Source organism: Chiloscyllium plagiosum, unplaced genomic scaffold, assembly GCF_037043375.1.
Source record: "Chiloscyllium plagiosum isolate Xiang-an unplaced genomic scaffold, Cpla_swu_hap1 HiC_scaffold_38, whole genome shotgun sequence".
In the NCBI taxonomy this organism is placed as follows: domain Eukaryota; kingdom Metazoa; phylum Chordata; class Chondrichthyes; order Orectolobiformes; family Hemiscylliidae; genus Chiloscyllium; species Chiloscyllium plagiosum.
Window position 1 is genome coordinate 17218050 of NW_028270176.1, and position 24316 is coordinate 17242365.

Genomic DNA, 24316 nt, shown 5'->3' on the forward strand with positions numbered 1-24316 from the left:
CTAGTGTTTCCGAATAAACCTGTTGGACCATAACCTGGTGTTGTGTGATTTTTAACATCGTCCCTCAATTCAGTTTGAGAAAGTCCTTCATCGTCTCTTGTTTATGCATATTCATGCACTGTTTTGAAAAAAAAATGCTGTGCCCGCTTCCTCAAATTTCAGCTTCCTAAAGATTCAAACCAAATTCAGACAAAATGTTACAAAATACAATGTTACTTTCCATAGCCAGTGGCATCTGCAGTTAGATTCCATGAGGTTAAGATACATACTTCTAAAACACCTTGATCCTTAACTTCAGTCTTTACAGAATGTTATGAGCTGTTTGGCTTCCATCCATCTGATGTGATCATTAACCATCTCGGTAAGAGAGTAAAGGACGCGATGAGCACGATAAAGGCAATATAGCTCCTCTTTAATCTTAAAATCAAGACTAAGAACAAATAAATTCCTACAAATTACATATCTGAAAAAGCCTACATTTTGGAACAAAGCTTTTTTTCACATATGCAACTTAGCTCTTAGTTTTGTTTTCAATTTTTTGGGTTTTTATTCAACACTACGAGTGGCATGATTTGTGGACATAATGATTTGTGAAATAACTTATGTAGGCTTGTGTGTTGCATGCTAACTTTACAATCCAAGTGACATGTTGTAACTAATCGTGCGTTTGCTTTTAGATGGACCGGAATCTCTAAATATATCCATCAACCCACAACATGATTTATACATTTTGGGGTCAAATGTGATTTTTACCTGTTCTGCCATTTCAAAACCCGTTTCTGAATTTCAGTGGTACCTTAACGGGAATTCACTTCATAAATATGGACAGCAGCTAATCATTTCTGATATAACCTTGAATAACACTGGTATCTACACTTGTGAAGCCTTTAATACTGTGACCAAAAGATACAGCACAACAATGAGGGATATCATTGTGGTCGGTATGTAAGCCTGACTATCTTGTCGAATAGAAACGTCCTTGTAACTTGTGAAATCTGTTCGTGTTGTGTGGTAGATCTAGCTGTGTTTGTAGCAGTGGTAGTTGTGGTTGTTAATCACTGTCTCTCAAAAAGTATATTCAACTTTGTCCCTCATGTTTCGTCTGTCGTTTGTGAATTTACTGTAAAGTCGGAAAACAGTATCTCTATTCTGCTTCTGCCTGTGTTTTTTCTTTTGGAATCAAGTTTGAGGGGGTTGGTTTCTAGAACAGACACCCAATCCCCACTACCTCTTTGACAGACCTCATGATTTTGATGATGATGTTGATTTTTATTGTCATGTATACTCAAGTACAAAGTAGAATGAAAAGTGTACAATAATGCCACACAAGGTCCTATCTCAGATACAAGTACTTAGGTGCAGAATCTTAACAGCAAGATAGAAAGAGGGAACAGGGTTAAAGGTTTAGCATCGCAGTAATTATAGAAAAACGTGTGCAATAAGGTTAAAAGTTGCGCTTTGCAGACCTTCTTCAAAAGTCCACCACATCCTGGCAAGCGACCATCACGCCAGGCCAAGAGTCGGCCACACTGTGCCGAGAGTCTTGACTAAAGTTCACCTCGCCAGGCCGGCATGAATATCCACGTGTTTGTTTCATAAACTCAGTCATTGACAAGTGAGCACTCTTTGGAGGATATTCAGAGTCAATGCCCCCAGTTCAGGGGAAAGTTATTTGCTAAAATCTCACGCTGTCTGATAAAGTTGCTTCAAACAGTGCTGGTGAACAGATCTTGCAGCATCTGTGGAGACAGAAACAGAGTTATGCAATGAGTCCAACACAACGAGCAACTCGAAGCAGAGTTATATTGGACTTAAAACTTTGGTTCCCTCTCCCCTGATGTTACCAGGCCTGTCGAGTTGCTTCAGGATTCCCTGTAACTGTTTCAGATTTCCTGCAGCGGCGTTTATGAAAAGTTTGCGTGTTATTTGAGGAGATAATGCGGAGGCTTGATGACCGATATACAAATAGCATTGCGGTCCATCAAGAGTTTCTGATGGCGTAAAACGAGGCGTTCAATTATATCGTGTCGGATGCAGTGGGAACATGGGTAAGGGCTGACAGACGGAGATAACAGTCATTAACAGTTAGTCTGAGAGTGTATGTGGAGACCGAAGCAGAATTGGCGTTTCAACACCTCACCAGCAAATGGGTGAAGATAAGACTTAACAGGCAAGAGTTCCTCCCAGCCACTGCCCACCTCCCAGGAAGCGATAATAAGAAGTGGAAAATATACACTCTATGGGGAAGGCTTGGGGCCTAGTGAGAGAAAGCGGCCCTTATGTAGGCGGTTCTACATGTTTGATGGTATTGGCTCAATATCCCGAAAGGCCACCTCAGTATTCTACACTATCTATTCATTTCTTTTGAATTTTTGTATACAATTATTTCATCAAATTCAGCTCCCTTGCTCGTTATGTTCTTTTATATTACAGGATCAGAGAACATGATTTTAACTTATGGTATTAAACTTATTTGCCGGCACTTCAATTATTTTGGAAATAATTTCATATAAAGCAACATATATTTACTATGCTTTATTTTACTGTATGTCTGTGAATACAACCTTTATATCTTTACTATGATATCTCATTGGGAAGCATTTAAATTATTGCAACTTGCTCATAAATATAGCACTGATTAAATCGCATTATGTCAAGTTATATTCACATCGGTCAACTGTGAGGATAGATTAAAGATGTTGGGACTGTTCTTTTTGGTGAGACAAAGGTTTCGAGGAGATTTTCGCTGAGGTTTTCAAAATATGATGGATACAATGGACAGGGATAATTGTTCCCGCTTGTGAAATAAACAAGACTGCGAGGGCATAGATATAAACGCCATACGTATGAAGTCAGAGTGACAGCGAGTGAGCTGGAGTGTGCTGCCTGACAATGTGACAGACGCAGGTTCGATTGAAGCACTCAGGAGGGGCATTGGATAGTGGTTTGAACAGTCATTATGAGCTAGCGTTAGCGTCATTGTCGCATGTACTCAGATGAGTCCACTTACGACGCCATCTTCAGCGCAGACTCTTCAGTACAAGTTCTCAGTTAAAAGAAAATGAGAAAATAAAGACATAAAAGGTCCGGCATTAGAGGTCGTTGGAATAGTTGAGAAAATTGAGACGAGGAGACAAGGACACAGCCTTAGAGTAAAGGGACGACCGTTTAGAACGGAGATAAGGAGAAACTTCTTCAGCCAAAGAGTGGGGAATCTATGGGCTTCATTGCCACAGAAGGCTGTGGAGGCCAGGTCATTATATACTTAAAACTGGGATAGATAGGTTTGTGAATATCAAGGGTTACGGGGAGAAAATGGGAGAATGGGGTTGGGAAACTTTTCAGCCATGATTGAATGGCACAGCAGACTCGATGGGCTGAATGGCCTAATTTCTGTTCCTACGTCTTATGGTCTAAAATAGGGAAATACATAGGTCATAATCATGGTTCTTTCAACCCAGTCCACGTTGGCACCTAGCCTCCAATCCAAACCAGGCCTTTGCTCCACACCGCGTCAGGCTTCACCTCAAGGCCAGGAGATCACTCTGGAATCACTGTGAGATCAGAAGGTCATGCTGAGGCCACACCGGGCCGAGAGACCAACACGTCAGGCCGAGAGACCGCCATGGGCTCCCGAGAGACCAACACGTCAGGCCGAGAGACCGCCGTGGGCTTCCGAGAGACCAACACGTCAGGCCGAGAGACCGCCGTGGGCTGCCGAGAGACCAACACACCAGGCCGAGAGACTGCCATGGGCTCCCGAGAGACCAACACATCAGGCCGAGAGACCGCCGTGGGCTGCCGAGAGACCAACACGCTGGGCCGATAGACCGTCATGTACTGCCGAGAGACCAACACGTCAGGCTGAGAGACCATCGTGGGCTACCAAGAGACTAACATGCCAGGCCAATAGACCGCTGAGGGCTGCCAAAAGACTAACACGTCAGGCTGAGAGACCGCCATGGGCTCCCGAGAGACCAACACGTCAGGCCGAGAGACTGCCATGGGCTCCCGAGAGACCAATACGTCAGGCCAAGAGACCGCCATGGGCTCCCGAGAGACCAACACGTCAGGCCGAGAGACTGCTATGGGCTCCCGAGACCAACACGTCAGGCCGTGAGACTGCCATGGGCTACTGAGAGACCAACACGCTGGGCTGATAGACCGTCATGGGCTGCCGAGAGACCAACACACTGGGCCGAGAGACTGCTGTGGGCTGCTGGAAGACTAACACACCAGACCGTGAGACCGCCATGGGCTACCAAGAGACCAACACGCTGGGTGATAGACCGCCGTGGGCTACCGAGAGACTAACACACCAGGTCGAGAGACCGCTGTGGGCTGCCGGAAGACTAACACACCAGGTCGAGAGACCGCTGTGGGCTGCCGGAAGACTAACACACCAGGTCGAGAGACCGCTGTGGGCTACCAAGAGACCAACACGCTGGGCGATAGACCGCCGTGGGCTACCGAGAGACTAACACACCAGGTCGAGAGACCGCTGTGGGCTGCCAGAAGACTAACACACCAGGCCGAGAGACCGCCGTGGGCTGCCGAGAGACCAACACGCTGGGCCGAGAGACCGTCGTGGGCTGCCGAGAGATCAACACGTCAGGCCGAGAGACCACTGTGGACTACCGAGAGACCAACATGCTGGGCCTATAGACCGCTGTGGGCTGCCTAGAGACTAACACATCAGGCCGAGAGACCGCCATGGGCTCCCGAGAGACCAACACGTCAGGCTGAGAGACTGCCATGGGCTCCCGAGAGACCAACACGTCAGGCCGAGAGACTGCCATGGGCTCCCGAGAGACCAACACGTCAGGCCGAGAGACTGCCATGGGCTCCCGAGAGACCAACACATCAGGCCGAGAGACTGCCATGGGCTCCCGAGAGACCAACACATCAGGCCGAGAGACTACCATGGGCTCCCGAGAGACCAACACGTCACGCCGAGAGACTGCCATGGGCTGCCTAACACACCGGGCCACTGAGAGAGCACCATGGGCTGCCGAGAGTCCAACATGCTGGGTCACTGAGAAACCACCACTCCAGGCCAGGAGACTGCATGCTGGGTCACTAAGAGACAGCCATGTCAAGACGGGTGACTGCCCTACAGGATCGAGTGTGCAGGGATATAGGGAAAAGGCAGGCTACTGGCCTTCGATAAAGATCTGGAGTCGATAATAGAGGCACGAAGGAATTAATGGGCTCCTTCTGCCCCTCAATAAATCTGCAATATGCTTAACATATTCAAAGCAACTCAGGCATTTAAGGAATACAAAAGTGACTATGATAGACATGCCCTGTTATATTGCTTTGGTAATTATTGAATGCTTTGTTTAATATAATGATCTGCTGTATTTTGACAGAACCTGTTTCTAAGCCCTCTATGTCATCCAATAACACCAACCCAGTAGAACATGACACAGTGGTTCTGACGTGCCATGCTTCAGGGACAGCAGTTTCATATCGGTGGCTAAAAGATAATGAAACTATTGAGGCCAGTGACAGGTTTGGTCTGAGTAGTGATAACAGCACCTTGACCGTGTTCGGAGTCTTGAGATCTGATGAAGAGTTCATATGTTACGGTTACAACATGATTAATGAAAACGCAAGTGATCCTTATCTACTTAATATTAACTGTAAGTGCCACAATAAAATGCATGAGTTAGTCATTGGCAAGTCCTCGACTTTACCCTGCATTGTTTTTTCTAGCACGATACTGTGGGCTGATGGAAATAACAACAGGTTCTGCTGGCCCAGTTCACTTTCTGCATTGACTCGCATAACCAAAACTATTTCTGAATAATCCTTCCCAACTATTTGGTACAAATAGACCCATGAACTAAAATTGCTTTCCATCAGTCTGCTGAATATCAGTGAGTTGCCTTCCCTCAGTACGATTGCATGTTCATTGAGTAGTTACGTAAACAAGCTGCAGTTCTGTGCTTCTTATGGTCACCGCCCTATTGAAGGGCCGAACAGCCTACTCCTATTCCTAGTCCATATGGTCTTAATTCAAATTGTCATGAGTGGAATCTGAAATTGCCAAGTTAATTAAAGCACCCAGTTTCAGGAACCTGTGCTTCGTTGTCCAGTAAAACAGACTAAATGATCGTTTCATCTTGATATACTTCTGAGAGTGGTTTAATATTTCAAATCAGGTGAGCGCACGTCCATAAATTACTTCCTGAGTGAAATTGATGAGAAAGGTCATATGCATTAACTGACGAGTTGTTTATAAAGAGTAGCTGACCCTTCCAGTTTGAACGTTATGCCGTTTTAAAATCACGCAACCCTCCTGAATTATTTGACCACAGGCCAAGGGTTTGCATTCAGCAGAAATGCCATGAAAGATCATAACAGGAGTGGGAGTAGGCCATTCGTGCCATCAAAGCTGCTCCACCATTCAATATGACCAGGGCTGACCTGGTTGTGAGAAAACAGAGCATTGGAATAGAATGTAATTCAATTGGCTTGAAAGACTTGGATCCGGAACAAGAATATTTGTTGGTTGCATCGCTGTCTTTGAACCAGGGAGTTCACTTCCCACCTGATAAAGTCTCTGAACAAATAATGCCCAAGAAGATAGATATAGGACAGATGTTAGAGGTAGTGTCTTTGCTCAGAGAATAGTAGAGGTCTGGAATGCACTGCCTGCAACAGTAGTAGACTTGCCAACTTTAAGGGCAATTAAGTGGTCATTGGATAGACATATGGACAAGAATGGATTAGTGTAGGCCTTTGGATTGGTTTCACATGGCGGCGCAACATTGAGGGCTGAAGGGCCTGTACTGCGCTGTAATGTTCTAAGGGAAGTGGGTGGGTCTGTGAAGGTGAATTCTCAACCACTGATGGGTGTTGGACAGTTTCTTGCGTGACAAACGAGCTAATTGATTCAGATTGATCACGGCCAAAGATTGTGTGGCCTTTGGGGGTAAGAGATGGCCCGTGACAGAAGAAAGTGCCAGAGAGCAACAAGGAACTGCTGGGATACTCCAGCAGCAAGTCTACCTGCACATGTCCTCCCGAAAACCCAAGTCCGTCAGCAGCCCGCTCCCGCATATAATGGCGGGGAATAACTTGGTTCGGGCACTGCCAATGAGACAAAGGGGCCACAAAGATGGTCCTACACTACCCTCCTCACCACCAAATCCACAACCTTTTCCCACCATGTGTAGCCTTCCCACCACGAGGTGACAGAATGAGGTGCTTAGCCAACTGTTTAGCCCCTTGAACTCCTCAGCTGGCTCCAGGGCAGATGAGCCACCCAACAGGGTCGAATGTGTGGAGTTGTACATTCTCCCTGTGTCTGCGTGGGTAAGCTCCAAAGATGTGCAGGTTAGGGTGGATCGACCATGCTAAATTGTCCCATAGTGCCCAGGGATGTGCAGGTTAGGGTGGATTGGCCATGCTAAATTGTCCCATAGTGCCCAGGGATGTGTAGGTTAGGGTGGATTGGCCATGCTAAATTGTCCCATAGTGCCCAGGGATGTGCAGGTTAGGGTGGATTGGCCATGCTAAATTGTCCCATAGTGCCCAGGGATGTGCAGGTTAGGGTGGATTGGCCATGCTAAATTGTCCCATAGTGCCCAGGGATGTGTAGGTTAGGGTGGATTGGCCATGCTAAATTGTCCCATAGTGCCCAGGGATGTGCAGGTTAGGGTGGATTGGCCATGCTAAATTGTCCCATAGTGCCCAGGGATGTGCAGGTTAGGGTGGATTGGCCATGCTAAATTGTCCCATAGTGCCCAGGGATGTGCAGGTTAGGGTGGATTGGCCATGCTAAATTGTCCCATAGTGCCCAGGGATGTGCAGGTTAGGGTGGATTGGCCATGCTAAATTGTCCCATAGTGCCCAGGGATGTGCAGGTTAGCATGGCCAATCCACTTTAATCTGCACATCCCTGAACACAATGGGGCAATTTAGCATGGCCAATCCACCCTAACCTGCACATCCCTGGGCACTATGGGGCAATTTGGCATGGCCAATCCTCCCTAACCTGTACATCCCTGAACACTGTGGGGCAATTTAGCATGGCCAATCCACCTAACCCGCACTTCTTTGGACTGTGGGAGCTTACCCACACAGACACAGGGAGAATGTGCAATTCCACACCGACAATTGCCCGAGGCTGGAATTGAACCCAGGTCCCTAGCGCTGTGAGGCAGCAATACTAATCACTGAGCCATTATGCCAATAAATCACTAGGGAATACCAGAGGGCATAAGCTTAAGGTAAAAGGGGAAAGATTTAAAAGGGACCTGAGGGGCAACTGTTTCACTCGGAGGGTGGTGCGTGTGTGGAATGAGCTGCCAGAGGAAGTAGTGGAGGCTGGTACAATGACAGCAATTAAAAGGCATATGGATGGATACATGAATAGGAAGGTTTTGGAGGGATATGGGCCAAATGGGACGAGATTAGGTTAGGATATCTGGTTGGCATGGATGAGTTGGACCAAAGGGTCTGTTTCCATGCTGCACGTCTCTATGACTGTAAGTGAGTCACACCCGTCACATGCAAAGCTGAAGAGGAATTGAAGTGAGTTCCTCAGTGTGAATCCCCGAATGATTTACAAGGGGCGTAAGGATTTGGAAAATGTGACCAACCGAAGCCAAAATGAGTCAAGAGGCAGTTCAAGCATGTTGTTGCTCTGTGATATTTGCAAAAACAAGTTAAACTATGCGCCACATTTGCTGAATGTAGTTTGCTTCCATACCTATTTCTTTCACCTCAGTATGGATATGAATAGCAGTAGTGTCTAGAATTAGTTGTGGCAGAGTCTCCACTAGGATTTAAAGCTGTAGTGCTGGGCTGCATGCATGCCTTACATTTGCCACTGCCTACATGATATGTCGCAACCGACTGTGTGTTTATTTTAGATGGACCAGAATCCATTAATGTATCCGTCGATCCACAACCTCACTTGCACACCTTGGGCTTGAGTGTAAACACTTCCTGTTCTCTCGATTCAAATCTCACTTCCGAGTACCATAATACTACTCAGTATTATGAAGAGCAGCTAAACCTTGATGATATGTCCTTAAATGACACTAGTAACTGCAGCTGCGAGACTTTAAACAACGCAACAGAGCAAAATAGCATGACAACAACAGAAATGGTGGTCTTGGTAGGTACGTAATGCATCTAGAGAAAGGAGAAGTGCTTTTTTTTTAATTGCCTAATTATGTTGGAGTGGATAATCTGTTTTTGCTGACTGTTATATCTCAGTATCTCTATTTTCCAGCAGAAAAGACTGCCAATCTGACAAAAGCATTAAAAAAACACATAGAAATTGTGCATGCAATTGTTCTGTTTAATCGTGTTATGTTTCAGAATCGTAATTTGTGGTATTATGTAGTTCGAAGGAACATGCGGCAGGCAATGGTAATGCTAATGGACATAGAAATTGCGATCATTGTTTAATTAAAATGTCTGAGAATGACGTGTACAGCAGGATATGTAAAACAAAAAGTAACCAGACTTGGCTGAATGATTAACACCAACTATTGTTAAACACGATCAGCAGAAAAAGTCATCGGTCTTTTGTTGTTGAAACAAAATCACGGGTCCATTTGCATTTAGAATGGAAATGAAATAGTAGCATTCGCCTTTCGGTACAAGCTTATTGTTTTGCTTCAACATTACTCTTGCAAACATCCCCATTGCAAACATTTTCATTTTGATTATGTATCGGTATGCTGGCATGGAGCATGTAACATTGCTTTATACATAACCTTAACCCATGTCTGAGTGCTGAAGTGAATGACTTTCCCTGTAAGGTTCCTCATTGATCACTAACTTACTGGCTTTCAGGTGGAAGTGCTTGAGCCTACTCTGCTGATTTATTGATTTAGATTAAAAGGTGATCGCTGTTCGGGCTCCTGCTGTTTGGCGGCACGATGGCTCAGTGGTTAGCACTGCTGCCTCACAGCACCAGGGATCTGTGTTCGATTCCACCCTGGGGTGACTGTGTGTGCGTGTGTGTGTGTGTGTGTGTGTGTGTGTGTGGAGTTTGTGCATTCTCCTCATGGCTGCGGGGGTTTCCTTTAGGTGCTCCGGTTTCCTCCCGCAATCCAAAGATGTGCAGGTTCGGTGCCCTTGGTGTTAGGGATGTCTCAGTTAGGTGCATTAGTCAGGGTTCAAAAGCAGGTAGAGGGAATGGGTCTGGTTGGGTTACTCTTTGGAGGGTCAGTGTGGACTTGTTGGGCTAAAGGGCCTATTTCCACACTGTAGGGATTCTATGATAATCATCTGCACTATCAAGGACCTTATTTACCTCAAAAAAGGTCACCTCATTCTGACAAACTTCAATGGATACAGGCCTAACTTTCTTATAAAGTAACGCCCCACTCATAGACCCCATTTCGGGTACTGGGTTGAGAGTTAAGAATCCGATTGGCTAACATGGCGGCCAGAATGGTTCAGAGGCTGAGGTGAAAGGTCGCAGATGGAGGCCCCACACTAACAGTAGAACGCTGGGTCACTAGATGGAAATCACCGTACTCAACCGGACAACAAACTTCCCGGAGCTGTAACTGTGGGACCACCCAGTGCCATTATTTTTGTCTTTCTGAACAAAAGCGCAGAGTGCCCTCCCATTGCAATCGGCAACATTGCCCCAAGAAGGGGGAACATAAAAAGATTTTCTAAGACAGTTTATCGAATTGAAACCAGGCACCAATTGGTGGTCATGACAAATCAGGTCTGCTGTAGAGCCTGTTTCTTCAACGCGAATTGGCTCTGAGGCGATTGAAAAACTTAGGCCGTTATTCTGTGGAAAGCAAACTTTCTTTACCTGTCATGGCTACAACGCGTTTGCGGCCACACCCGTTTAAACGGGGCGGCTATGGCCCAACTCCCCTATAACACGAGACCGGCACTATCGCGTTAGATCAGGACCGACCGTATTTTCAAAAGCAGCTCAGATGTGAAACGCTTTCTGAAAACCATCAGGGCCTGTTATAAGTTGCAAGCATGCTCACTTTGCCATGAAGAGGAGAAAATGGTGGCGTGACACCGGGAATGACGCAGCGAGACGAGTGAGTCGCGAAGTGAGACAAGTCACGAGTCAACACGGGGGTTTCCTTCTTTGGGGTGCTGTTGGAAGTTGGCAGGCCGCAGACTGCCCCAGTGGGCAACACAGAAAGGTGTCGGGCAGGATTATACTGCCGTCGAGAGCGCGGCGCTGGAAAAGCGCAGCAGGTCAGGCAGCACCCGAGGAGCAGGAGAATCGACGTTTCGGGCAAAAGCCCTTCAGGATTCCTGACGAAGGGCTCTTGCCCGAAACGTCGACTCTCCTGCTACTCGGATGCTGTCTGGCCTGCTGTGCTTTTCCAGCATCGCGCTCTCGAATCTCCAGCATCTGTAGTCCTCACTTTTGTCTCGGGTTACACTGCAGGCTGTTACAGAGTGAGCTGAGCGGAGAGCTGAGGCTGATAGTGCCACCAAGACCCATGGCAATTGCACCAGCGTTTACTAAACCATTTTCAGCAGTCAGTTCACCACTACTTTCACATTGCCCCTGAGGGACCTTGCATGACTTACACTACAATTCCATTTAACAGCCTAACCTCTTGCTTTTGATTTCCTACAGTGTTTTTTGTTCTTTAATAGCAAAAGGTCCCATCACATTTTCCATTACGCTTCCTTTCATCGGCTTCCCTTTAATTTATTAATTAAACTATCGTCATGAGTTATTAACTGGACTCACTGTATAAATACAGTGGCTGCAAGAGCAGGTCAGAGGCTGGGAATCCTGCAGTGGGTAACTCACCTCCAGACCCCTGAAAGCCTGTCCCACCATCTACAGGGCACAACTCAGGAGTGTGATGGAATACTCCCCACTTGCCCTTGGACGGCTGTAGCTGTAACAACACTCAAGAAGCTCGACACCATCCAGGACAAAGCAACCCCCCACCCCCCCCCCCCCCCTCACCCCGGCTTGATTGGCACCACATCCACTCCCTCCCACAACGACGCTCAGTAGCAGCAGGGTGTACCATCTACAAGATGCACTGCAGAAATTCACCAAAGATCCTCAGGCAGCACCTTCCAAACCCACCACCACTTCCATCTAGAAGGATGAGGGCAGCAGATACATGGGAACACCGCCCTCTGCCAGTCCCCTCCAAATCAGTCACTATCCTGACTTGGGAATGTTTCACAATCCCTTCCATATTATTGTGCCAAAATCTTGGAACGCCACCCCCCCCCCCCCCCCCAACCAATGGGTCTACTTACACCAAGGGAACTGTGGAGGGATATGAAGATAGCTCACTACCACTTTCTCAAGGGGCAGTTAGGGATGACCAGTAAATGCTGGGCCCAGCCAGCGATGCTCCACATCTCACGAGTTAATAAAAGATGAAAGTGCATGAAATTTGCATGTGTCAACTAAGGAATTGTAGCAATTGGACGAATTCCTGAACCGCAGGTTAGAATGAAATGCGACTCAATGAACCTCCTTATTTTGAGAGTGGGTGAAGCAACAAATTGACACTGTCGAAATCTCATACGTCTTCGCAGATGGAACTTGCACCGTTAATTTTTTTTTTTCTTTTTACAATGATGTCTGACACTCCTGTTTATTTTTTTTCCCCCAGCAGCCATGGTGTGTGTGGACAGGTGTGAGACACAGTGAAAGACACAAGGTGCATGAATCTTTATTCAAATTCCCACCACCAGGAAGAAAGGAAACACCCGAGTGGCCAGTGACAAGCAGTGCCCTTCACATCAAAGGGCAATGCTGTGTGATCAAACAGTGAAGGGGAGGGCAGGGATTAAATCAAAATAGAGTTGGAGGGGGAAATAATGCGCTCCACTCCCTGCGGCGCCCACCTCTCCCTGAACAACTCCAGGGTGTTGGTGGACACCGCGTGCTCCTTCTCCAGAGACACCCGGGCCCTAACGTAACCACGGAAGAGGGGCAGGCAGTCGGCCCTAACGACCCCCTCCACGGCCCGCTGCCTGGACCTGTTGATGGCCAGTTTGGCCAGGCCCAGGAGCAGACCCACGAGGAGGTCTTCAGACCTGCCTTCCCCCTTCCGTACCGGGTGCCTGAAGATCAGGAGCGTGGGACTGAAGTGCAACCAAAAGCAGAGGAGGAAGTTTTTAAGAAAATCAAAAAGGGAGTGCAAACGCCCACACCCAATATATTCATGTGGTCCACGGACTCCACAGCTGCACAGAACAAGCAGTTGGGCTGGGAGCCTGTGAACCACCGCAATCTGCGGTTGCAGGGGACTGCTGCGTGCAGCACCCTCCGCCCCAGATGCCCGAGAGAAAGGGGGAAACTTGCACCGTTTAAAGTGTTGCAGGGAATTATTTTCCCTCAGGACCCACAGGTTTTAAGCAAGATTCAGCGAATTCCAAATCTGGCCCTCAATCCACGGCCTTAATTTCTCGAGTGCATTAACTACTCTCCTATGTTTTGACAGAACCTGTGTCCAAGCCTAAGGTTACTGCTAATGCTACAAACCCAGTAGAATTCAATGACACCGTGGCTCTGACTTGCATCGCATCAGGTACAGCAGTTTCATATCAATGGCTTGAGGAAAATAGCACTATTACTCCCAATGACAGGATTGCCCTAAGCGATGATAACAGCAGCCTCACTATATCTGGAGTGTTACGGTCCGATGGAGGATTCACATGCTATGCATTCAACACCATTAACGGGATGACAAGTGACCCGTACCATCTAAATGTTAGCTGTAAGTGTCCCAACACAACATTATTTTTATTATTTTATCACCACTCCTGCTGAATTTGTGACAGGGGAAAGAGACTTGATCTTTTGCACATCATGTTTGCTCATTAAAACATGTGTGCAAATAACTGACTGCTCTCAAGATCATTGGCTTCACATTCATTTGTATTTTCAAAGAAGTGTCCCTGAAATATTTTGACTGTTTGGAAACAGGACTGGTTATAAAAATGTTACTGTTTAGCGGTGGTGGTGTAGATCAGCGTGTGTTGCCTACATATCTATTAGTTCACAAAACCATCTTATCCATATTTTCAATCTTTACTCTGCCAGTTACAATACTCAGTTCTCTCAGAACAGCCACATATTGATATTGTCAGGTAGAATTAGAGTTCTGGGATTGCAGTGGAATAAATGTTTTAGATGCAACTCCCCGCACAATTTAAAAAACGAAATTCAGATTGATTTGGGAGTCAAAATTCATAATTGAGCAAATGGAATAATTTTGTTGAGATGTTATCTCAAAAGAATTCAGTTCATTGCATTAATGTTGCAAGGGATGCCCAGTGAGATTTTGTGGATCAGACACATTAAGAAACAGCTGCAAGATATCCCAGTTGCAGCTCACAACAGGAAACAGATTTTTTTTGCCATTCCTGACCCTCGTAAACATTACACTCAATTATGGTCACTGCAAGCTGGACACTTTGGCAATTTTGTAATATTCCATTGTTAACAGAGACAAGGGCAAAGGTTTGTTCAAGGCACCTCAAACCACCAGGAACCACTGCATCGCTGAAAGTACAGAGAAGAGACTTTTACTGACTCTATGCATAATCATTCCATCCCTAGCTTTGCTGAGAGAACAGTGCTGTGGCCACAGTAGATTTTTTTCTAAAAAATACCTTTCAAACATCTTACACCATTCTCATAATGCCAGTAGATTACAGTGCGGTCAGTTAACACTCAGGACTGACATTATGTCTCACCAGTGCAACCTGAAGCAAGACATCAGAGCCTCATTACTACATACCCAAGAACTGGCAGTGAACCCCCCCATTACACACTGGGTAAAGTAATATTGATCCCACCATTACACACTGGGTAAGCTGGCATTGATTCACCAATATACACTGGCATTGAAACCTGCCATTACACACTGGGTAAACGAGCATTGATCCTGAAATTCCTGATGAAGGCTTTTTGCCCAAAACATCGATTTTCCTGCTCCTCGGATGCTGCCTGCCCTGCTGTGCTTTTCCAACACCGCTCTAATCGAGACTCTGGTCTCCAGCATCTGCAGTCCTCACTTTTGCCTAACATTGACCCTGCCATTTCACACTGGGTAAGCTGGCATTGACCACACATTTACACACTGGGTAAACTGGCACTGACCCCATCATTACACATTGGGTAAACTGGCATTGATTCACCAATATACACTGGCAATGAAACCTGCCATTACACACTGGGTAAACTTGCACTGACCCCACATTTGCACACTGGGTAAACTGGCATTGACTACGCCATTACACAGTGAGGAAACTAACATTGACCCCACCATTACACACTGGGTAAACTGGCATTGACTACGCCATTACACAGTGAGGAAACTAACATTGACCCCACCATTACACACTGGGTAAACTGGCATTGACCCTACCATGACACATTTGGTAAACGGACATTAACCCCACCATTACACACTGGGTAAACTAACACTGACCTCACCATTACACACTGGGTAAACTAACATTGACTTCACCATTACACACTGGGTAAACTGACATTGACCCCACCATTACACACTGGGTAAACTGACATTGACCCCACCATTACACACTGGGTAAACTGACATTGACCCCACCATTACACACTGGGTAAACTTGCATTGACTACGCCATTACACACTGGGTAAACTTGCATTGACTACGCCATTACACACTGGGTAAACTAACATTGACCCCACCATTACACACTGGGTAAACTGACATTGACCCCACTATTACACACTGGGTAAACTGACATTGACCCCACCATTACACACTGGGTAAACCTGCATTGACTACGCCATTACACACTGGGTAAACTAACATTGAAACCCGCCATTACACACTGGGGAAAATATTGACCCCAAAATTACATACTGGGCAATCTGGCATTAACTCCACCATTACACACTCGGTAAACTAACATTGACCCCATCATTAATCCCTGGGTAAACTGGCATTGAACCCACTATTACACACTGGGTAAATTGGCATTGACCCCACCATTACACAACTGGGTAAACTAACATTGACCCCACCATTAATCACTGGATAAACTGGCATTGACCCCAACATTACACAATGGGGAAACTGGCATTGGCCCCTCCATTACACACAGGCTAAACAAACATTGACCCCACCATTACACACTGGGTAAACTGGCATTGACCCTACCATTACACACTGGGTAAATTGGCATTGACCCCACATTACACACTGGGTAAACTGGCACTGACCCCGCCATTACACACTGGGTAAACTAACATTGACTCCTCTATTACACACTGGGTAAAATGGCATTGACCCCACCATTACACACGAGGTAAATTGGCATTGACCCTACCATTGTACACTGGGGAAATTGGCATTGACCCCAGCATTACACAGGGTAAACTAGCATTGACCCCACCATTACACATTGGGTAAAGTGGCATTGACCCCACCATTACACACTGGATAAACTGTTATTGAACCCACCATTACACACTGGGTAAACTAACATTGACCCCTCTATTACACACTGGGTAAAGTGGCATTGACCCCACCATTACACACTGGGGAACTAGCATTGACCCCACCATTACACACTGGGTAAACTAACGTTGACCCTGCCATTACACACTGGGTAAACAAACATTGACCCCACCATTACGCACTGGGTAAATTGGCATTAACCCCACCATTACACACTGGGTAAACTGGCATTAACCCCAACATTACACACTGAGTGAACTGGCATTGACCACACCATTACACACTGGGTAAACTAACGTTGACCCTGCCATTACACACTGGGTAAACTGGAATTGATTCACCATTATACGCTGGCATTGAATCCCACAATTACACATGGATAAGTTAGCTATTACGCCACCATTACACACGGGGCAAAATAACATTGACCCCACCATTACACACTGGGTAAACTAACATTGATCCCAACATTACACACTGGGTAAACTAACAGTGACCCCAATATTAATCACTGGGTAAACTGGCATTGACCCCACCATTACGCACTGGGTTAACTGGCATTGACCCCACCATTACACACTGGCTAAACTAACATTGACCCCAATATTAATCACTGGGTAAACTGGCATTGACCCCACCATTACACACTGGGTAAACTGGCATTGACCCCACCATTACACACTGGGTTAACTATCATTGGACCCACCATTACACACTGGGTAAACTGCCATTGACCCCACCATTACACACTGAGTAAACTAACATTGACCCCACCATTAATCACTGGGCAAACTGGCATTGACCCCACCATTACACACTGGTTAAACAGGCATTGACCCCTCCATTACACACTGGCTAAACAAACATTGACCCCACCATTACATACTAGGTAAACTAACACTGACACCACCATTACACACTGGGTAAACTAACACTGACCTCACCATTACACACTGGGTAAATTGGCATTGACACTACCATTACACACTAGGTAAATTGGCATTGACCCCACCATTACATACTGGGTAAACTAACATTGACCCCTCTATTACACGGTGGTAAAGTGGCATTGACCCCACCATTACACACTGGGGAAACTAGCATTGACCCCACCATTGCACACTGGGTAAACCAACATTGACCCCACCATTACACACTGGGGAAACTAGCATTGACCCCACCATTGCACACTGGGTAAACCAACATTGACCCCACCATTACACACTGGGTAAACTAGCATTGACCCCACCATTTCACACTTTGTAAACCAGCCTTGACCCCGCCATTACACACTGGGTAAACTGGCATTGACCACACCATTACACACTGGGTAAACTGGCATTGGCCCCTCCATTACACACTGGCTAAACAAATATTGACCACACCATTACACACTGGGTAAACTGGCATTGACCCCACCATTACACACTGGGTAAACTGGCATTGACCCCACCATTACACACTGGGTAAACTGGCATTGACCCCACCATTACACACTGGGTAAATTGGCATTAGCCCCCCCATTACACACTGGGTAAACTGGCATTAACCCCAACATTACACACTGGGTAAATTGGCATTAACCCCAACATTACACACTGAGTAAACTAGCATTGACCACACCATTACACACTGGGTAAACTAACATTGACCCCACCATTACACACTGGGTAAACTGGCATTAGCCCCCTAATACACACTGGGTAAACTGGCATTAACCCCAACATTACACACTGAGTAAACTGGCATTGACCACACCATTACACACTGGGTAAACTAACGTTGACCCTGCCATTACACACTGGGTAAACTGGAATTGATTCACCATTATACACTGGCATTGAATCCCACCATTACACATGGATAAGTTAGCTATTACCCCACCATTACACACGGGGTAAAATAACATTGACCCCACCATTACACACTGGGTAAACTGGCACTGACCCCGCTATTAAACACTGGGTAAACTAACATTGATCCCACCATTACACACTGGGTAAACTGGCATTGATTCACCATTATACACTGGCATTGAACCCCACCATTACACAGTGAGTAAACTGGCAGTGAACCCCTATCATTACACACTGGGTAAACTGGCATCAAACCCTTCCATAATACAATGGCAAAACTAGCATAGAGCCTGATACTAAGACAACCCATCACACATGGGGACATTGATATTGAGCCATCCCATTACACACTGGAGAAACTGATATTGAGCCATGCCATTGCACACTGCAAAGACTGATATTGAGACAGCCCATTCTCCTCTGCAGAAACTGACATTAGCTAATTCCATTGCATGCTAGGAAATCTGACATTGGAACCTTCCATTACAAACAGTGGAAAATGACGTTGGAACCATCCATTACAAACTGGGGAAACTGACATTAGAACCTTCATTATAAACTGGGGAATCTGACATTGGAATCTTCCATTAAAAACTGGGAAAACTGGCGTTGGAACCTTCATTACAAACTGGGGAATCTAATATTGGAACCTTCATTACAAACTGGGGAAACTGACATTGAACATTCTTTACAAACTGGGGAATCTAACATTGGAACCTTCATTACAAACCGGGGAAACTGACATTGGAACCTTCCATTATAAACTGGGGAATCTAACATTGGAACCTTCTATTACAAACTGGGGAAACTGACATTGGAATCTTCATTACAAACTGGGGAAACTGACATTGGAACCTTCCATTACAAACTGGGGAAACTGTCATTGGAACCTTCCATTACAAACTGGGGAAACTGACATTGGAACCTTCCATTACAAACTGGGGAAACTGACATTGGAATCTTCATTACAAACTGGGGAAACTGTCATTGGAACCTTCCATTACAAACTGGGGAAACTGACATTGGAACCTTCCATTACAAACTGGGGAAACTGACATTGGAATCTTCATTACAAACTGGGGAAACTGACATTGGAATCTTCATTACAAACTGGGGAAACTGTCATTGGAACCTTCCATTACAAACTGGGGAAACTGACATTGGAATCTTCATTACAAACTGGGGAAACTGACATTGGAACCTTCCATTACAAACTGGGGAAACTGACATTGGAACCTTCCATTACAAACTGGGGAAACTGTCATTGGAACCTTCTATGATAAACTGGGGAAATTGACATTGGAACCTTCATTACAAACCTGGGGAATCTGACATTGAAACCTTCATTACAAACTGGGAAAACTGACATTGGAAACTTATCGTTGCACACTCAGTGACTTTCACCCACAGCACCACAGACAATAGAAATCTCTGATCCAGTCCCAGAATTGCACAGTGCAGAAAGTGATCCAATCTTTTGCCTTCAGTCGACATTTCAGTCCAATTGATGGTGTGTAGAAGACACATGCCTGTGTATTTTCTGTAGTGGTGATGGTAGTGGTGATCTCCTTCTAACTTGGATAGTCCACGACTGCTTCTTGTAACAGCGTAACTTTACGACAATACATTTGTGCGTTTATTTTAGATGGACCGGATGGCCCTAAAATATCCATTAATCCTGATTTGTCCATTTACCCCGCTGGAAGAGCAGTTACTTTTACATGTTCTGTGGACTCAAACCCACCTGCAGAAATGGAATGGCTCCACAATGAAACTTCTCTTCAACAGAAAGGGCGTGAGCTAATTATTGCTAGCATTTCGTTGAATCAAAGTGGAACTTATACGTGTCAGGCCTTTAACATTTTAACACAAAGATACAGTGTCTCAACTAAGCCAATAATTGTCGTAGGTAGGTAACACATTTTTCCATTTTGTTTCTTTGCTTTGTAGTCCACTTGTGGACTGGTGGAGGGGGTCTCTTTTGTTTAATGCTGGGAACGGGAATAAATCATTTGATAATAAAAATGGAGCTTCTTTCTCCCTCTTGGTTTTGCTGATGACAGATAACATTGTACCAAGAAATAATTTTTTCAGTACTCACTTCAACGTTATCATACGTCATAAAGAAAATATAAACAGTCCTAACTGCTTCAATATTTACTCAATTGCAACCATAATTAAGGCTGCACTTGTCTGTTATGCTGTCATTAGCCTGCGCATTTAGATCGCAGGAAAATTTGCTAATTTAAGTTTTCAACCTTTAAGTTAATTTATTTATGTTTAGGGGTGGCACGGTGGTTAGCACTGCTGCCTCACAGCGCCAGGGACCCAGGTTCAATTCCAGCCTCGGGCGACTGTCTGTGATGGAGTTTGCACATTCTCCCCAGTGTCTGCGTGGGTTTCCTCCGGGTGCTCCGGTTTCCTCCCACAGTTCAAAGATCAGGCAAATTGGCCATGCTAAATTACCCATTGTGTTAGGTGCATTAGTTAGAGGGAAATGGGTCTGGGCGGGTTACTCTTCGGAGGGTCGGTGTGGACTGGTTGGCCCGAAGGGCCTGTTTCCGTACTGTAGGGAGTCTAGTCAACCTGCTTCAAGGAAATGAATTGGTGATTGTCAAAATGGCTCACCAGAAAACATTTATATATTATAGCGAATTTTTGAATGAAGTTAAGCAGCCAACTCTGCAGTGATCAATTCTGAAACTCCTATCATTGATGTTTCATTGTAATATTTTTAATAACTTTAAGCTGAGAGAGAAGGTCCTAAATGCCCTTTTGGAAATGTTACTGGTGTAATGAAAAAATTATTATGAATTATTTTGTGTGTTCGAATATTAAAACAGCTCTGAACTTACTGTTTCGCACAGATGTTCTAACTATCCAACTGTTTTAACCCTTTGAAATTCTTCCCACCTTCTGGGCCTTATGCCTTTTGAAGGAAGGATTTAAACTTGAAAGGGGAGCCATGTCTATACAACTAAAAAACGTTACAGCACAGAGCGAGATTGTTCAGCTCATCATGTTAGTGCTGCCCATTGTCTATAGCCTTGTGGGTTTCAACACATCAGGAATGGACCCTGATTCCTTTTCAAGGGAGAGAGGGTCTCCACCTCTACTTCCAAACTGGGTGGTGGATTCCAGATATCCACCCGCCATCTGATGCAGAAACCTTTGTCCCCTCTAAACCTTGTACTGGTCATCTTCGATCTGTGCCTGGTGGTAAATGAGCTCACCGTCAAGGGAAACAGATCTTCCCTGATCCGAGCCCCTCACTATTTTGTACACCTCGGTAAAGTCATCCCTCAGCCCCCTCTGTTTGAAGGAAAACAATCCTGGCCTCTCTGATCTTTCCTCATGCCTGCAATTTTTGAGTCCTTGCCAATCTTCTCCAGAGCAGTTATGTTCCTTTTGTACGGCGGGGGGGAGGGGGGGGGGGGAGTGGAATAATGGGTGGGAAGCAGTCCCTGAAAGTGGCGGGGAGAGGGGAGAATGCCTATGGGGCAAGAAACACATACCTATGAGAGAGGGAATGGGAACACCTGTAGGAGCGATGGGAAGGGGTGCACCATGGTGTGGGAAAGACGCCAAACTGGGAGGAGTTTGCTGTGGAGGTGTGCCTGCGACTGGGTGGGGAGGGGGTTTCAGTGATGAATGAATGAATGAACGAATGAATGAAATAATTGTCACATGTATTTTACAGTGAGAAAAACAGTAAAAAATAGTGTGGCCGTGAACTGGCACCATTTTGAAAGGTTTATGAAGAAGAGAAAAAAGTACAAAGATGGGTGGGTTACTCTTCGGAGGGTTGGTATGGAATTGTTGAGCCGAAGAGCCTGTTTCCACACTGTAAGGATTCTAATTCAATTTCTAATTCTAAAATATAGCTTAAACAAAATCCATTAGTCCTGAGCCAGAGGGTCATTTCTCTCTCTATCGTGCCAAAATGTGGTAATTAGGTTTTGCATTCCATAACTGTGAGATCTTGGCTACGACCAATTGGCTTCCAGTTGCCAGCAGTGACAGGCAGAAGCTGAACTCCCGTTTGTGTCTGTTGAGAGCGTATTCTGTCCGAATGCTCTCATGGCTTTGAAGGGACAGGCCATGCTAACATCATAGCATTCCCCCAGCCCATTTACCACTGGATAAACATCCATCGTATCATTGTACAATGCATCTCGCCACAATGATACGTTTGCCGTGAAAGCCATCCATTTCGCCTCATCAACACGAACAATCTCCACCAGTATGTCTTCAAAACGTGAGCAGCATGACATCCTAGCTCGGGAAAATGGCGTTGAGTTGGGCCACAATGCAATTGTGTCCAGCTGGTAATTCAGAAAGGAATGGGATGTTAATGACTGTTGTTGGATCTTTTGCGTTGTTCAACTCCACGTCAATGGAACTCAGTAACAAAGAAATGTCCATTCTACCTAAATTGATAGGTTAAATTTAAAGCCCTAATCTGCTACATCACTGCCTGCGAGCATGATAAAGGCATAACATTTTAACAGAGTGTCCAGTTCTGGTCACCCTGTTACAGGTAAGATATTACTAAACTAGAAAAGGGTTCAGAAAAGATTTTACCAGGATGTTGCCGGGAATGGAGAGTTTGAGTTATAAAAATAGACTGGAGAAGCTGGGACGTATTTCACTGGAGCTTAGGAGGTTGAGGGGTGACCGTTATAGAGGTTTATAAAATCAGGAGGGGTGTGGATAAGGTGAATAACAGGTGTCTTTACCCTCGGGTGGGGGATTTCAAGGGAAGGGGGCATGGTTGTAAGATGAGAGGACAAAGATTTAAAAAGACACGGGGGCATATTTTTTATACGGGGACTGGTTCATGTGTGGAATGAACTTACTGAGGAAATGGTGGATGCGGGTACAGTTACAACATTTGGATAAAGATATGAACAGGAAAGGTTCGGAGGGATATGGGCCAGGAGCAGGCAGGAGGAACTAGTTTAATTTGGGATTATAGTTGGCATGGAGTGATTGGACTGCAGGGTTTGTTTCCATGCTGCCTCACTCTATGACTCTGACTAAGTGTTTGGCTGTGCACTTGTGATGCCAAAGCCCACGAGGTTATGGGACAAATGCTAGAAGATATTCATAGAATAATTCCGTGATTGCTTTTGACTGGCACAGATGGGATGGGCCAAAGGGCCATTTACTACACTGTAGAACTCCGTGACTCCACGTTGTATCTCCGGATAATCTGTTTGCTAATTCATTCTGACAACACATCAGAGCTTTTGGCAATGAAGAGCTGCAAGTAATCCTTTAAATGGTTTTGGTTAGGCCACAGTTAGAGTACGGTGTGCATTTCTGGTCACCACAATGCAGGAAGGTTTGAGAGCACTGGAGGGAGTGCACGGGCGATTCGCCGAGATGTTACTGGGGTTGGAGCAGTTTGGGTCGGAAGGGAGACTGGAGAAACTGTTTTCTTTCGAGCAGAGAGGATTGATGGAGGCAGCTGCTGGAGATGGGTAAGGTGAAGGGCATGGACAGGGCGGATAGGAAACAGCTGCTCCCCTCAGTTGTAGGGTCAGCAACGAGGAGAGGGGTGGCATAATTTTAAAGTGACAGGCAGGAGGTTTTGAGGGGATTTGACGAAAACAAAAACATTTTCACTGGAGAATAGCGATAATCTGGATTGTACTGGTGTGGAGGATAGTAAAGATGAGAAACGACACAATCTTTCAAAAGTAAGAGGATAAACACTTGAAATATCATAACATTCAAAGCTACAGACTAAGTGCTGGAAAATGGGATTAATGATGATAGATTGGCACCGACTCAATGGGCCAATGGGCACTCCTGTGTTGTATGACTGCATGACTCCATAAATAAAACTCAAAAGCGTACTTTTACAAATTTGGATCTGTAGCCTCTCTGCTTTTCTTTCAGTCTCCTTTGAAGTGCTTTTCTTCGGGTAGTCATTTCCATCAAGTTTACTTTTCCCTACAGGAACCTACAGGCATGGCACGGGTGGTTCAGTGGTTAGC

The 24316-nt window shown here is 45.6% G+C and overlaps 1 protein-coding gene across 2 annotated transcripts in view; it reads left to right on the top strand.

The window, feature by feature from the left end:
* LOC122544166 (cell adhesion molecule CEACAM5-like) overlaps window positions 1-24316 on the top strand; it is a 76477-nt gene that overhangs the window by 11988 nt on the left and 40173 nt on the right. Inside the window, exons 4-8 of one of the 2 annotated variants that reach the window (XM_043683200.2) lie at window positions 678-941; window positions 5373-5645; window positions 8886-9137; window positions 13443-13718; window positions 19957-20220. In XM_043683200.2, the coding sequence (XP_043539135.2) occupies window positions 678-941; window positions 5373-5645; window positions 8886-9137; window positions 13443-13718; window positions 19957-20220 (1329 nt within the window). The remainder of the gene's footprint in view (window positions 1-677; window positions 942-5372; window positions 5646-8885; window positions 9138-13442; window positions 13719-19956; window positions 20221-24316) is intronic. The other variant, XM_087980996.1, reaches the window with a different exon arrangement.